The sequence below is a fragment of the Amblyomma mixtum genome, chromosome 2, assembly GCF_055824585.1.
Source record: "Amblyomma mixtum isolate Tamu chromosome 2, ASM5582458v1, whole genome shotgun sequence".
In the NCBI taxonomy this organism is placed as follows: Eukaryota; Metazoa; Arthropoda; class Arachnida; order Ixodida; family Ixodidae; genus Amblyomma; species Amblyomma mixtum.
Genome location: NC_143013.1, coordinates 78,188,521 through 78,200,959, shown reverse-complemented (window position 1 = coordinate 78,200,959; position 12,439 = coordinate 78,188,521). Strand labels below are relative to the sequence as shown.

The window sequence follows — 12,439 nt, the reverse complement described above, 5'->3', positions numbered from 1 at the left end:
AGATATCTGACAGTTATCCACCCGCTTCTTATTTATGTCGCTCACGTCCGCTTGTAATTGACTTAATATTCAGTTTCACTTCTCTACAGGAGGGTGCTTTCTATCTGGGACAACGTGATCTGTAAAGCAAGTGTTGTGGTTTTCGGCCGATATTTACTACTTGCGATATTTACGCGCTCACGAAATCCGTGTGAATCATGCCTACCCGCAAGGTGACCACCAGGGTATATTAAACATTTCGTTTGATCAATCCATATCGTGCTTTTTGGAAACCACCTACAGGAAGTTCTGACTTCTGTTGCGAAATACCACTTCAAAACTACTGTTTTCAACAATCCGTGAGCGGAATTCCAGAATGTCTGAACAGAAGAAACGTCTAAGTAAGAAAAAAAGTGTGAATGCACTCCGCAGTCGGTTGCGCAACAAGTTTCAAATCGAGTCTCGGACACAAAGCTTCCTTCCCCTATAGGGCGGAAGAGGGGCTCGACGGCGAAACGCTTCTTTGAAATGATGATGCGCTGGAAACACGCTTGCGTAAGTGCGTTGGCTTGGCCTATTGACTGTCAGAAACACCTGACGAAAGCAACGCTTCCACAGAATACTGAATTCGTTTATTTGCATCGAGGCTATTTGAATTCCACATAGCCCCAAGCGCCAAGGAATGGACTTTACGAAACTCTGCGCTGAATGCAGGTCTGGTTTTGAGTGCGACGTAGTGCCCGACTGCCCTGCCCACGTACTGGCAGTTTAAGAGCTATCTCGGGTGGTGCTTACCTGCGCAAGGAATTCTTTGACAGTGTGCGCTTTCTACACGATTGTCGTTATCCCCCTTTTGGGCCAAATTGGTGAGGCAGGGAAGAAAACAGGAAAATCAATGTACAAGAATGAAATGAGGTTACGTTAGGTTGGAGACGGCTATGTCCAGACTTACTTACCTGTTTCCTGCGCAGGTACTGTGATGACTAGCACTTACTGCCTGGTCACTCGTCTTAGTCTTATTTACCACCGTTTGAACGGAAAAAGCAAAAAGCAATAAAATCGAACGTTTTTACTGCCTACTTAAAGGAAAAAGATTGTTTTAAAAACAACAGTTTTAATTCCGAGTTTGTTCTGGTGAATATCACTAATACGTGTCTGCGCAGCAATGCCCACTTTCTTTGTTCGTGCTTCTTATGTTTGCAAGGACGTATATTAGAGAGGGCTTAAGATTACAGTCTCTTTTTTTATATAACAATATTTTCAACGAAACTGCTATGTGCTTTCGCTTCGCCAGCTGCATCAAAACCGGTGAAGTACGTGTCAACGCTGAGCGCTGGATATGCGCTCGACAGAAGTGGAGGCTGCATGGACGCATGCATGCGTCTGCGGCGTCGGCGACTTAAGCATTAACACAGTGACATACATAGAATATGCACTGTGCCGCAAGGATTTGGTGATGGTGAATGTGTTTATAGGCAAAAATGATGAGGATAAACTTTCATCCTTGAATTATGTCATAGAGTGAAGGTCTGCGGCCATTAGGATAGCGCTGAAACGGTTTCGAGCAGGTAGCCCGACCATGAAGATCAACGAACCGAAAACCGCGTTTCTTGTTTGCCGGAGCGGCATTTCGTTGCCAGCGATTTTTTACAAACCTTTCCCAGTCAAAAGATACAATTTTATGTTGTCACAACAAATGTTCTGTAGTGTTGTTGGCCATAAACTTGTAACAACAACACAAACGCATAATTATTTGTAGCAACAAAAAGGTTTCTGCAGTATTGCGCCGTCTTTTGCTGTAGGTACGGAACCACAGAAAAGTACTAGAGAAATATGCTACAGAACTAAGGAAAAAACCTTCAATAACACGAAAAAAATCTGTCGTTACGACAAAACTACAGACAATTTTGTCGCATTTCGGGCTTGATTCTGTCGTTTTTTTGACCTGGTTTTTGTATGCTTCAAAGGAAGCCAATAGCCCTCAGGAATGTTCTCGCTTGCGAACGAAGAGACAGCGAGAGAGATGCATAAATCGGCTTTTGAGGGGAAAGCTACACTGCGACCTATCAAAAGCACCCCAGTGGAAGGCTCTGGATTAATTCCGACCAGATGGCCATGGAGTACATGAACCTGCCACTAAATCTTAGAAGGGCGATTTTGCAGTTCGCCTCCGCAGTAATGGGGCCACATCGGCCGAGATACAACCCGCAAGCTTGTGCTTAGCAGTAGTATGGCGAGTTTGATGACTATATAAAGAAGTCATTGTAGAGAGAGGGCAGGCAGATGGTCCTTGATATTCACAAAGTGAACAAGGAAGGGTGAAGCCTCAGGGTGCTTTTGGCAACGTCCCGACAATAGGACTTCATCTGGGAAAAGCATTCATAATTGGCGGGGATTAAACAGAGTCTTCACTCCGGGAAGGAAGCCCCGGTGAGGGGCCCGATGAGGTGCTAGATTTCAGGATAGCCAAAGTTTTCTGGACTTTTGCATTCTATGGGGGTTCCCGAACTAGTCTGTAGGCCGCCTGCAGTGAACGCCTGGAACACAGTTGATACATGTTTTCACCTAAAATTGTGAGAAAACTACGGAGCTTGGTGAAATGCAACTCCAGCATATGTATTTTGATAGCATACTGCAAAAAAAAAAAAAAAAACTGACAAAATGAATGCAGCACTCACATCGATGAGTTCTGACGGCTGCGCAGAAAGTGAAGTAAATGCACTGAGCACCCAAAATTCCCGGGAAAATTTTTAATGCTCAGCGCCATACGACTCGTGGTGGAAGCCGCTCAAACTAAGCGTGCTTGTGCAGATTTTTTCGCGAAGGTTTCCCTTGTGGCCTTTTTCCGGACACACACAGTGGTCGGATTTGAAGGCGCGGTCTCCTTTCCCAAGCCATATGCGCCCTGAGAAGTTGAGCACTAGGCTGGGGAATGGCTCGTACCCATTTGAGAAAACCGGTGGGTACCCGACGGCAGTGGGAGTCGAACCCACAACCTCTCGTAGCCGAGGCTCGTGCTCTCGGCTATGGAATGTGAATGGAGAAGGCTGCAATTGCGGCGATAATGTTTGAATACAAAAGACGTGTAGCAGGCTTACAGAAAAACTTCTGTGTAGTCAGAAAAAGAAGTTGACCACATTTCTTTCAGTAACGTTGTCTTTATTAACAGCGGAGTGGTATTTGTTTTCGTACACAAAAATAGATGTCACACCTTCAACTTGCATGCGAAGTCATTACTTCCTAAAGCAGCGCACATCCTGTTCCTAAAGCGCTGCGAAAACTCCAAAGATGCATCGGTGTACAGTGCATCGTCATGCTTCCTTCACTTTCACTTCTTAAAAAAAAAAAAAAGATTCCATGAATACTTGCTCATGCCTGAAACTCCGTTATATTTTATGCCTTTTAAACGTGAGACTGACCTCTTTGCTTACGGTCTCAAGATGACAGGACGGTGTTTTATTTTAAGCAACATGTGTCTGGCTACAAACGCCGTCACAATTCATCACCGTAGGGTCACAGCGTAGCACGGACCAGATAATGTTGCAGCACAAGCACGGCCAAAGGGTATCGCAGAGGGCTGTACTGTTGCTGTAAGGAATGCGTTAAATTCAAACTATGATTTGCTGTATTGGTTAGCAGCTGTTGTAGGCCAGTTCACTTAAAGGAAAGTGAGGCCACAACGCAAACACGCACTGCTAACTATATTTACTATGCATCAGCGCAATGAAAATGCAAAAATATGTCTGCTTATGTCTACTGATAGTGAATTTCACATCGGTTTACCGAGAAGTGCAGCCAACTTTGTTCTGCCTCTACCAGGCATTTTGCCCCTCACGTTCTGTACAGCCGAAAACGCAGCGATGAAGATGGAAATGAGCGATATGGCAGCTACAGGGCTGCATATACATTAGCAGGCGTATATGAACTGGCTGATTTAAGTTTTCTAAACAGCTACGTTCTATCTGTCTTATTTATTAGCACTAAAGTGAAGCATGAATAGTTTGCAAACTCACTCCACACACTGTGCAAAAACTTCACAAGCGCTTCTAAGAGGACTGACTTGCACATTAAACGAGGCTCGTTATAATGAAATGGTGTGAACACTTCAGGCGAAAAAATATGCTCTTAAAGATATATATCGGTCAGTCAAAGCCTAATTTACAAACACCCTTGCGGATTATATCCCTGTAACGTTATAAGACCTGGAAATACTTTGTTTTCCTATTACGAGATTCAGAAGAATGTCATTGGCAATGATTATCAGCTGCAAGATTGTTCACAGACAGCCTCTGCGTTGACAAAAGGACACGCTCAGTGATTTGTCTTAAAAACTCCACTAATCTCGCATCAGCTACACAACCTGCGCTGTGTTTATACAAGCATATTTCGAAAAGCCTCTGCGTTGAATGTATTCAGAGCACTAAAAAAATTCAGAGATGCCTAATTTTATTGCGTTTTGTAAATGCTATAGCATTACGAGCTGTTGATGGCTTTGCACTTTACAATTAGTGACGTCAATTCCGATCTGATGATTTCACTTCCCTCCAGCCAATCAGCCAATGGGAATGCTCTGGTATAATGACGTCGGTTTCCCTCAGCCAATCAGAGAATTTAACTTCCGACGACATATTTTCTTCGGATGAGGAGGCTTCTAATGCTATCGCAATGAAAACGCAGGACCAACAGATGAGCGCGAGAAGGCGGCTTACTAGTAGAACATTTTGCTTCTTTCAAGGTATCTTGCCCAAGCCAACATGTTTTAAACTGTCCCTCACTGAAGCAGATGTAGAGCGATACCCCTATTTTCTGTACAGTAGGGTCTTCAGAGCGGAAATGAACCTATCGAATTAACCGCGTACTACTCCTTTGTACAGCTGAAATGTGGTTGGTTCCAAGACAATAAATAAAACGCACGATTTTTTGAAAGCGCTTCTCAGATCACACTGAAGTAAAGCGAAAATATCTCAAAGCACATTTTACAGATGAGTTTGCGCGGCTCGGATGGAAAAGTATTTTTTTAATGACATAGACGACTACAGAACTTATAACTCGAAATTACGCGAAGCCAAGAGCGACGTCATGAGCGCGGTAGCTTCTACTATACTTAATACACTACTGATCCTCAGATGCAGGTGCAGCGCTACAAAGACGTCGAGCACAATTGTTCACTGCCCTAGTTGCGGGAACGGTGCTGTGAATGGAGAAAGGCGAGTGGCTTTATAAAAGCAGATACTTTGGCTTACGTATTGGACTGGGCTTAGAATGATGCCCGAGGCTCATCGCACCACCGGATCAAAGCATGGCTTGGTTACACCGAAACTTAGACGTGAAAGGCTCTGGTATGTCCTTACCGCCAGCGAGTAGGTGCATTTAGAGCGGCACCTGAGGGTTCGAACTGCCCACGAGAAAGAGCAGAGAGAGAGAGAGAGCTCCAATGACGTGATCTGCCACTTGATTAACCACGTGACCGTTCTCTTTCGCCTACACAATAGGGACTGCCGGCTGCCTTTGCAGATTAGGGCAACCAGAACTCTCTTTAGCCAGCCACCCTAAAAACTCCCTAGATCCTGAGAGCTGGTCGCCAGAGGGCGCACTACGAGGACTCGACAGAGTAAGCTGTATTCGCCGTTAAGCTACTCAAGTCAGCACTTTGTTCCGGCGCTGCGGTGCGTTTGCGATAACTTTGGCAGGAGACGAGAAAACAAAGTGAAATGGAGGGGAATAGAATGTGGCGTGTCGACAGTGGGCCGCTTGCTCGCTCCCCAAGCGTTTGGGCACGCAGGGTTTCCCTGGCGACATCGACGACGCGATTGACTACAGCCTCCGAGGGGGACAGAGTGTCTATCAGCTGTCCTCGGCTTCCTTGGCGCATATGCGGTTGAGCAGGATCTCGCTGTAGATGGCGTTGATGTCGCCCTCAACGTGGAAGGAAGGCGCCGGCGGTGGTTTGCCCGGAGGCCGTGTCTTGGGTGCCTGCACGGGTACCACCTGTGGAACGAGGGGAACGTGTTTGTAGGGGAGCACAAACTGCGGTTAAGTGTTGACGCTTAACATCAGATCTGCGCACGGGTATTCCTGTGCTAATTGCCATATCCATATCCCTTACCATGTTCATACTCACGCCCCTACTCATGCCCCTACCAATACGCCTACACATATACGCACCCATTCACGTACCCAGCCCCTGCCCGTATACCAACAACAACACCTATACCCTTACCTTTAGTGATTCACGTTCCCATACCCAACTCCGTAACCGTGAACACCGAATAACCATTTGCTCTTTCAATGCCCTGCTTTTGCGTTATTATGTAATAATCTCGCTATGCACGTACGAGGTCTTGGCTGTTTGACGCAAATAAAAACAATAGGGCACGACCAAAAGACTGAGAAATAGGAAGCCGACAGACAAAAGAAAATGTCGAAAGCGGACTTAGCTGCCCGCGTCTTAGAATTGTACGTTCTGCGTGTCTTTGTTATTTCTCGCCAAGTCCTACTTAGCTGTGTTACTAACCAGTGAGCCCACGTCCAGAGGCTTTATTGAACACAACGCGGCATTGTTTCCAAGATTCGAGGATTGTTGGATTCTCAATGCTCTTACAGCATTCAGGAACTGCAGATGGAAGATTGGGTCGCCCTGTGTGAAAGTGACCTTTCCAAAACCGCTGGACGTGAAATACGTGGCCGCCTCAATCCACATTCTGCGACATTGGCGATAATCAACACTTATCAATAAGCTGCTATGAGCATATGCTGTTCTTAGAAAACTGCGGCTGTCTTGACTGTATCTCAGCTATTTTATAGTATATCTGGGGCTGTGGCGCTCTGTAGCACTTTTCAACGACATTTACTTCTGCAGTTTTGCAGTAGAATGGCATTATATCTTATAAGGAGCAAATAATTGTCCTGCGAGCACATGATAAAGGCTCCAACAGCTAACGGCGCAGAGGGCTTGGATTCGCGCTGCATACAACTAGAACAAGGGCATTCAATATCTGTTTGTTTATAGACAAGCTATGCTCTTTATGTTCTCGTACAGCTTATGGCTTTAAACGCTAAACATTTACAACAACAACAAAAAAAAAAAGCCTTTCGCAACCTCCTTATATACATCCGGTATCCAGTATAGCCTCGAGTGGTCAAAAAAGAATGGCGTAAGGAAAATAAACTGTGGAACTAGTGCGAGTAAGCCAGACGCGTTGCTTCTCTGATACCCCTCCAACAGCAGGAGGAAGAATGTCGTGCATTATGTTGCTGGAAAGTTGCAACATATCGGGGGCCACAATCTCTTCCTTGCAGGTGGAACTGTCGGAACTCCCAGATATGCTGAGTCCTTAGAACACCTTTGGGAGATACCTAAGGGGCAGCCAATTTTTTTTTTTACGCTTTCGATATGAACTCGACAATGATATGCGGCAGTGCGAGCGATCTAACCTTGTGGAAGTGGCAGGCACACTTTCCCTGCAGGAAGTCCTTGTAGCGTGCCACCGTAATGTTGAAGGTATCGATGACGTCAATGTTGTAGTGCCGGGCGAATTCCGCCAACCACAGGTTCTGCATCATCAGCTTCTTCTGCTCCTTCTACGGGGGGGACAAAAAAAAAAAGAAAGAGAAGGAGGATCGATTGTCGCTTGTTACTGTCAGTGCAAATCGTAGTGCTTTCAAGTGCATCAACTGTTTTTCTTTTGTCCTCATTAACTTAACAAAACGTAGTACGTAGCAGACTGCAAAATATCACGCCACCAGTAATAACGGAATTAATCTTGTTGACTTCAAGAAGCATCTCGACTTCACGCAAACGAATCTCCCTGAAAAATCTCCGAAAACAAACAAACAACAAAAAAAAGTTGTAACAAGAAGACAGGTGAGCAACGGCACTGATTTACGAGTTGAGCCGCTTTACACGCAGGTTCATCGCAGACCTATACCATTTGGACATGAATTCAAGCAAGTGCGTAGATACGGAGGAAGTCATTTGTTATTTAAACGTGGTAAGATTATCAGGGAAACAAGTTTTGACCAAAAATGCCAAAAATCCACTTCTCACCATACTCAGGCAGTGAATCCCTTCAACCGGCTGGTGAAATCCAGCTCCAAGTGTCTTGATAATAAGCTTGATTCCTTGAAGGTGGTCTCTAATTCGTAAACAGGGAAAAGAACGATAGAATAAGTTCTTTTTATTATAGTACGGAAAACAAAACAACTGCAGCATCGAGACCACATATGCAATACGCAGCGCAACCGTTTGCAAGGCACAAGATGCGTAGGGCACATGCTGCCCTGCATCGATGGACTACCACTTTCTAATGGCAAAGGCGCTATTTTCACTGAAAACGGACCGTTTATAAGCTAGCAACGGTCACAAAATTAAATAAAGGCATCGCCACTGACGGGCCGTTTTTGCAAGCAAATTACAATATAATTGTTTTAAGTTATAAATGAAAATTGTACGGAGTCGTCCGCAGTGTCGGTTTAAAGTTAGCGCTCTACCAATCTCGGGAAGTGATTGTTTTTTATTTAATGCTTGAAGAGGGCGGAATTCATGTCATCTGGGGCCGCATTCTATAAGGATTTATTTTAAATAGGTACCCCTTCCCCATTTCATTCGGAGTGACGTCATCGTTAGGGCAGCGTCGCAAAAAAAGGAGAAAGCAGCCAATCACACAAATCACGAGGTAGCGGAACGTTGTCAGTGAACGCAGCCATTGGCGAGGTTCGGTAGCCAATGAGCCAATGATCCGGTCGATTTCCACGTTACGTTATCGAACAACAGTGACTAATGCCAGAGGATCAAATGGATCCGCAATAGAAAATCGATAATGGGTCCTCATAGAATACGACCCCGGTTTCTTTAGTAAAACTAATTCCCTTTACTGACAAGTCTGGTGACGTACATTTTATCATTGGGACCGACTGTGAAGGACCGCTAGGTATTTGAAGATGCAGTCAATAATTTAAACGGGTGTTCGACACTCGGTGAAGCTGAAAGAGAAGCCGTCCTGGGTCGTGTTACCTTCGAAGCGTTAGCCTTTGACAGGTGCGACATTAATTGTGCGTAGTCCGTGATTTATACAGCTTGTGCGCTGTGTACTGTCACGATGGAAAGAAACGCGAACAGAGTGGAGCCTAGGCACTCCGCTGTTCGCATTTCTCTTAAACACGCTTTTACTTAGGTGGTAGCAAAAATATGCTAGAGTTGTTCGTGACACATTCTAAGACGACTCTAACGTCATTTTCTGGCCAACCAGGAAAAGCACCATAAAAATAAATTCGAACAGCGGAGCGCGTAGGCGCTGCGCTGTTCGCGCTTCTTTCAACCGTGATAGTATGTCAGAGCTATCACACAAAGAAGAGATTCAACTTACCCGCGCAATGCTTTGACGAGCATGTAGAGGTGCTGAGTGGCAAGCCAGTGTACACCTCCCACTATGAGGACGGTGTTGGAATTGTTCTGGAGGGGCTTCGACCTGAAACGACAGAGAGAGGAAAGAAAGTCATGCTTAACAACTAATATTGTAACTCAGAAAACTGTAGGTGGCAGAAAGATCGGAAATCAACCCATATTTGTGCTCTAACGTGGGCGGTCAATGCACCGACCCTACACACCGGCACAGACGTTCGCTTCACATTGTTCACAGCGTCAACTATTGTTTCCTGAGAGTCACATTAACCAGGTCAAAACTTTTTACTTATCTTAAAATTTTCACTCGTCTTATTGAGCCTTTCGTCAAATCGGTTTTCGGTTAGAAGCAAAAACTAAATTGTTTTCTCGTGTTTGCTCTGGCGTCGAGTGAAGAAATTGAAAATGAAAAATGCAACCAACGTTTAGAAATCCGGAGGCGCGGGAACAATGTGTGAACGGATGCTTCGACACCCGCCTCATTTTCAAACTGTAGCATCTGGACAGGCCCCGTGACCGCCTAAAACACGGTCCAGAATTTCGCGAGCAAGTGTCACAGGTTCCTCTGCATGCGCTGACCAGCATCACATACCTACTTATTCGGGGACAAGAGCCGAGATATCTGTCTTTCAAAGGATAATTGCTGGCGAGTGAACATGGCGAAACGACGCTTAGATACTAGGACGTACCAAAAAGAGCTCGCAACAACTTGCGCAATGGCATCGTCTGTTATTTCCTGTCCTCTTTCGTTGGCGCACTTTGACTTTGATTTGATTTGGCTTGACTTTGACTTGACTCTGACTTTTACATTTTGACTTTGATTTTGCTTCCCATGATGATGTTATTACGTAGGGGTGATAGAGGGTGGAGGGAAGTGGTTGTATATACAACAGCATAACAACCCTCTTTTCTAAACAACGAACTTATCGAGTCTGAATGGCTAAGCGGGTGCTGTGGCCCCCGGAAGCCCATCATCGAAAAGAAAAGGCATAGTTTGAGCGATGCTGCGTCCAGCTAGGCCTCACCTCTCGATGAGTTGGTACAGGGCCTTGTCGAAGACGGGCCTCTGGCTGGTGGGCAGCCAGAACTGCGGGTAGTAGGCGAACGCCACCGCGGTCTCGCCGCGGTTCAGGTTGGCGTAGACGCGCAGGTCGTGCGTCTTGTCCCAGTGCTGCAGCGAGCCGTTGAGCCGCTCCATCACGTAGTGCATCATGCCGCGGTTCGTCGAGTCACCGATGAACAGCAGCTGCGTTCGAATGAGGGCCAGGGAAAAAAAGACAACGTGTTTCGATTTTAATTGTGAAGACTTTTAGTTCCGAAAACTAGAACTTCACAGCGGTGATTGTTTCGATCCGTAACACAAGGTCGTACGGTCGAAAGAAATTGGCAGCATGAATTGGCCCAGGATTGATAGCAGGACAGGTGAAATCTTCCACAGTAACTAACATTGTGTTCCCTGAGTATTCAAGAACTATGCTGTGCCCGGTAGCGATACGATTACTGAATCTTTTGAATACACAGGGGTTCTCGATCGGTGGTACAAAATTGTTTTTCTTTATATTACGAGACATATGCGGAGAAATTCACGGAAGACTGAACGTAAGGCTAATTTGTGGTGGTCAACACGAAAAACACCACCATCAGGACAAGCGCTGCCCGATTTAGCGTGACCAGTTTAGTTCAGTAATGAACCAACTAGCCTACATAAGTCCTTATTGCAGGATTGTATCGTAGCACGCCAGGTGCATTTGTCTTAGGGTTTCTAAGCCACTGCGTACACGACCGGGGCTGTGAGTCGTAGGTTCTGTCAAGTCGTTTCACGCGGTGATCTTGGCGCGCAATGCTTAAAATTAACAGCAAAAACTACCAATTGTTTGTAGTGAGAGCTGCGTGGTACGTCAGTGGTTCAGTTGGTAATGGGCTCGTTTTTATCTTGTCTCCTCCACCTTCCGTCTCGTTAAGGTTCAGATGATGATGTTGAAATGGTTGTTGGATACGGGTTTTTGTAGCCTAGAAATTGTTGCCAGCAATTGTTCTGAGCTAGCGACACGTAAAACGAAGAGCAACGTCACCATTCATGATACAGTTCAGTGTCCCTCATGTGTCTCGAAGGCGTGTACAAGGAACCTTCCTTGCTACTGTTGTTGTCGTTTGCCGCCTGTTCCGCGCAGTCGACTACCCTATTTGAAGATTAAGTCATATAGAAAAGTGGAGCATCCACCTTGCTGACGATTTCTTTATGGCCCTCAGAGTAGCACAGACACTTAGCTGCATGACCCAGCGTCAGCTGGGAACATTTCCACGGACTGTGCGCGACACTACTTGGAGTGAACAAAGACGAATGCAAACAGGCCATAATCTGTCAGCGAGAAATTTCCAGTAACCAAGAAGAAAGGAGCGCTCAGAGATTAGAAGGTGGTAACAGGGGTGTTAGCAAAACCTGGCGAAGAAGGCAAAGCATTTCGTGGCTAGAAAAAAGGAACTCGGTGCGAACTACTTGTCAATCATTCGGCGTTACTGAAACGCATTCATTTGATTCCACCAGCGGCATGGCCTGCAGGCTGCGGCACTCAAGCGTTGGGAACACAACGGGTGCACGTTACCTTCTTGCCGGCCATGCATCGGGCCAGCGTCCTTTGCGGAAGGTTCACGTAGCGGCAGCGGTAGGGCTGCCATCGGGCCTCCTTCCAGAAGCAGGAATCCTTCGCCGCGCACTTCTCGCACGGCACCATCCAGCGACCTGCAGTGAGCGCATTGTGATGTCACCTTTAGGGAATCGGGAACCATCTAGTGTACCGTACATATTTCGCACATGCCAAGCTTCGAAACTAAGTGAGCCCCGCGCGAATGCAGCATTTAAGGCACCGCTACCCAAGACGCTGGGATTTTGTTAGTCGTCCCATTGAATAAAAAAGCCTAGTTGAGTATACTTCAACGGAAAGTGCGAAAAACTCGAATATTTAAGTAGCGTGAGGGTCCAGGCTAGTTTATGGTTCATGGTACACTAAACCGAGCAACACGGCTTCTCAGTACAAACGCAGTAGATTGCATAGAAATATT

General features: G+C 45.9%; 1 protein-coding gene across 1 annotated transcript in view; it reads right to left on the bottom strand.

The window, feature by feature from the left end:
* Nucleotides 1-3,158: 3,158 nt before the first annotated feature.
* The window catches only part of LOC149359809 (cadherin-like and PC-esterase domain-containing protein 1), a 212,888-nt gene continuing 203,607 nt past the window's right edge, over nucleotides 3,159-12,439 (bottom strand). The window contains exons 20-25 of the mRNA XM_089571913.1: nucleotides 11,983-12,119; nucleotides 10,405-10,625; nucleotides 9,345-9,446; nucleotides 8,027-8,114; nucleotides 7,414-7,560; nucleotides 3,159-5,967 (exon numbers count right to left, since the gene is read on the bottom strand). Coding sequence (XP_089428039.1) covers nucleotides 5,824-5,967; nucleotides 7,414-7,560; nucleotides 8,027-8,114; nucleotides 9,345-9,446; nucleotides 10,405-10,625; nucleotides 11,983-12,119 — 839 coding nt within the window. The 3' untranslated portion in view covers nucleotides 3,159-5,823. The remainder of the gene's footprint in view (nucleotides 5,968-7,413; nucleotides 7,561-8,026; nucleotides 8,115-9,344; nucleotides 9,447-10,404; nucleotides 10,626-11,982; nucleotides 12,120-12,439) is intronic.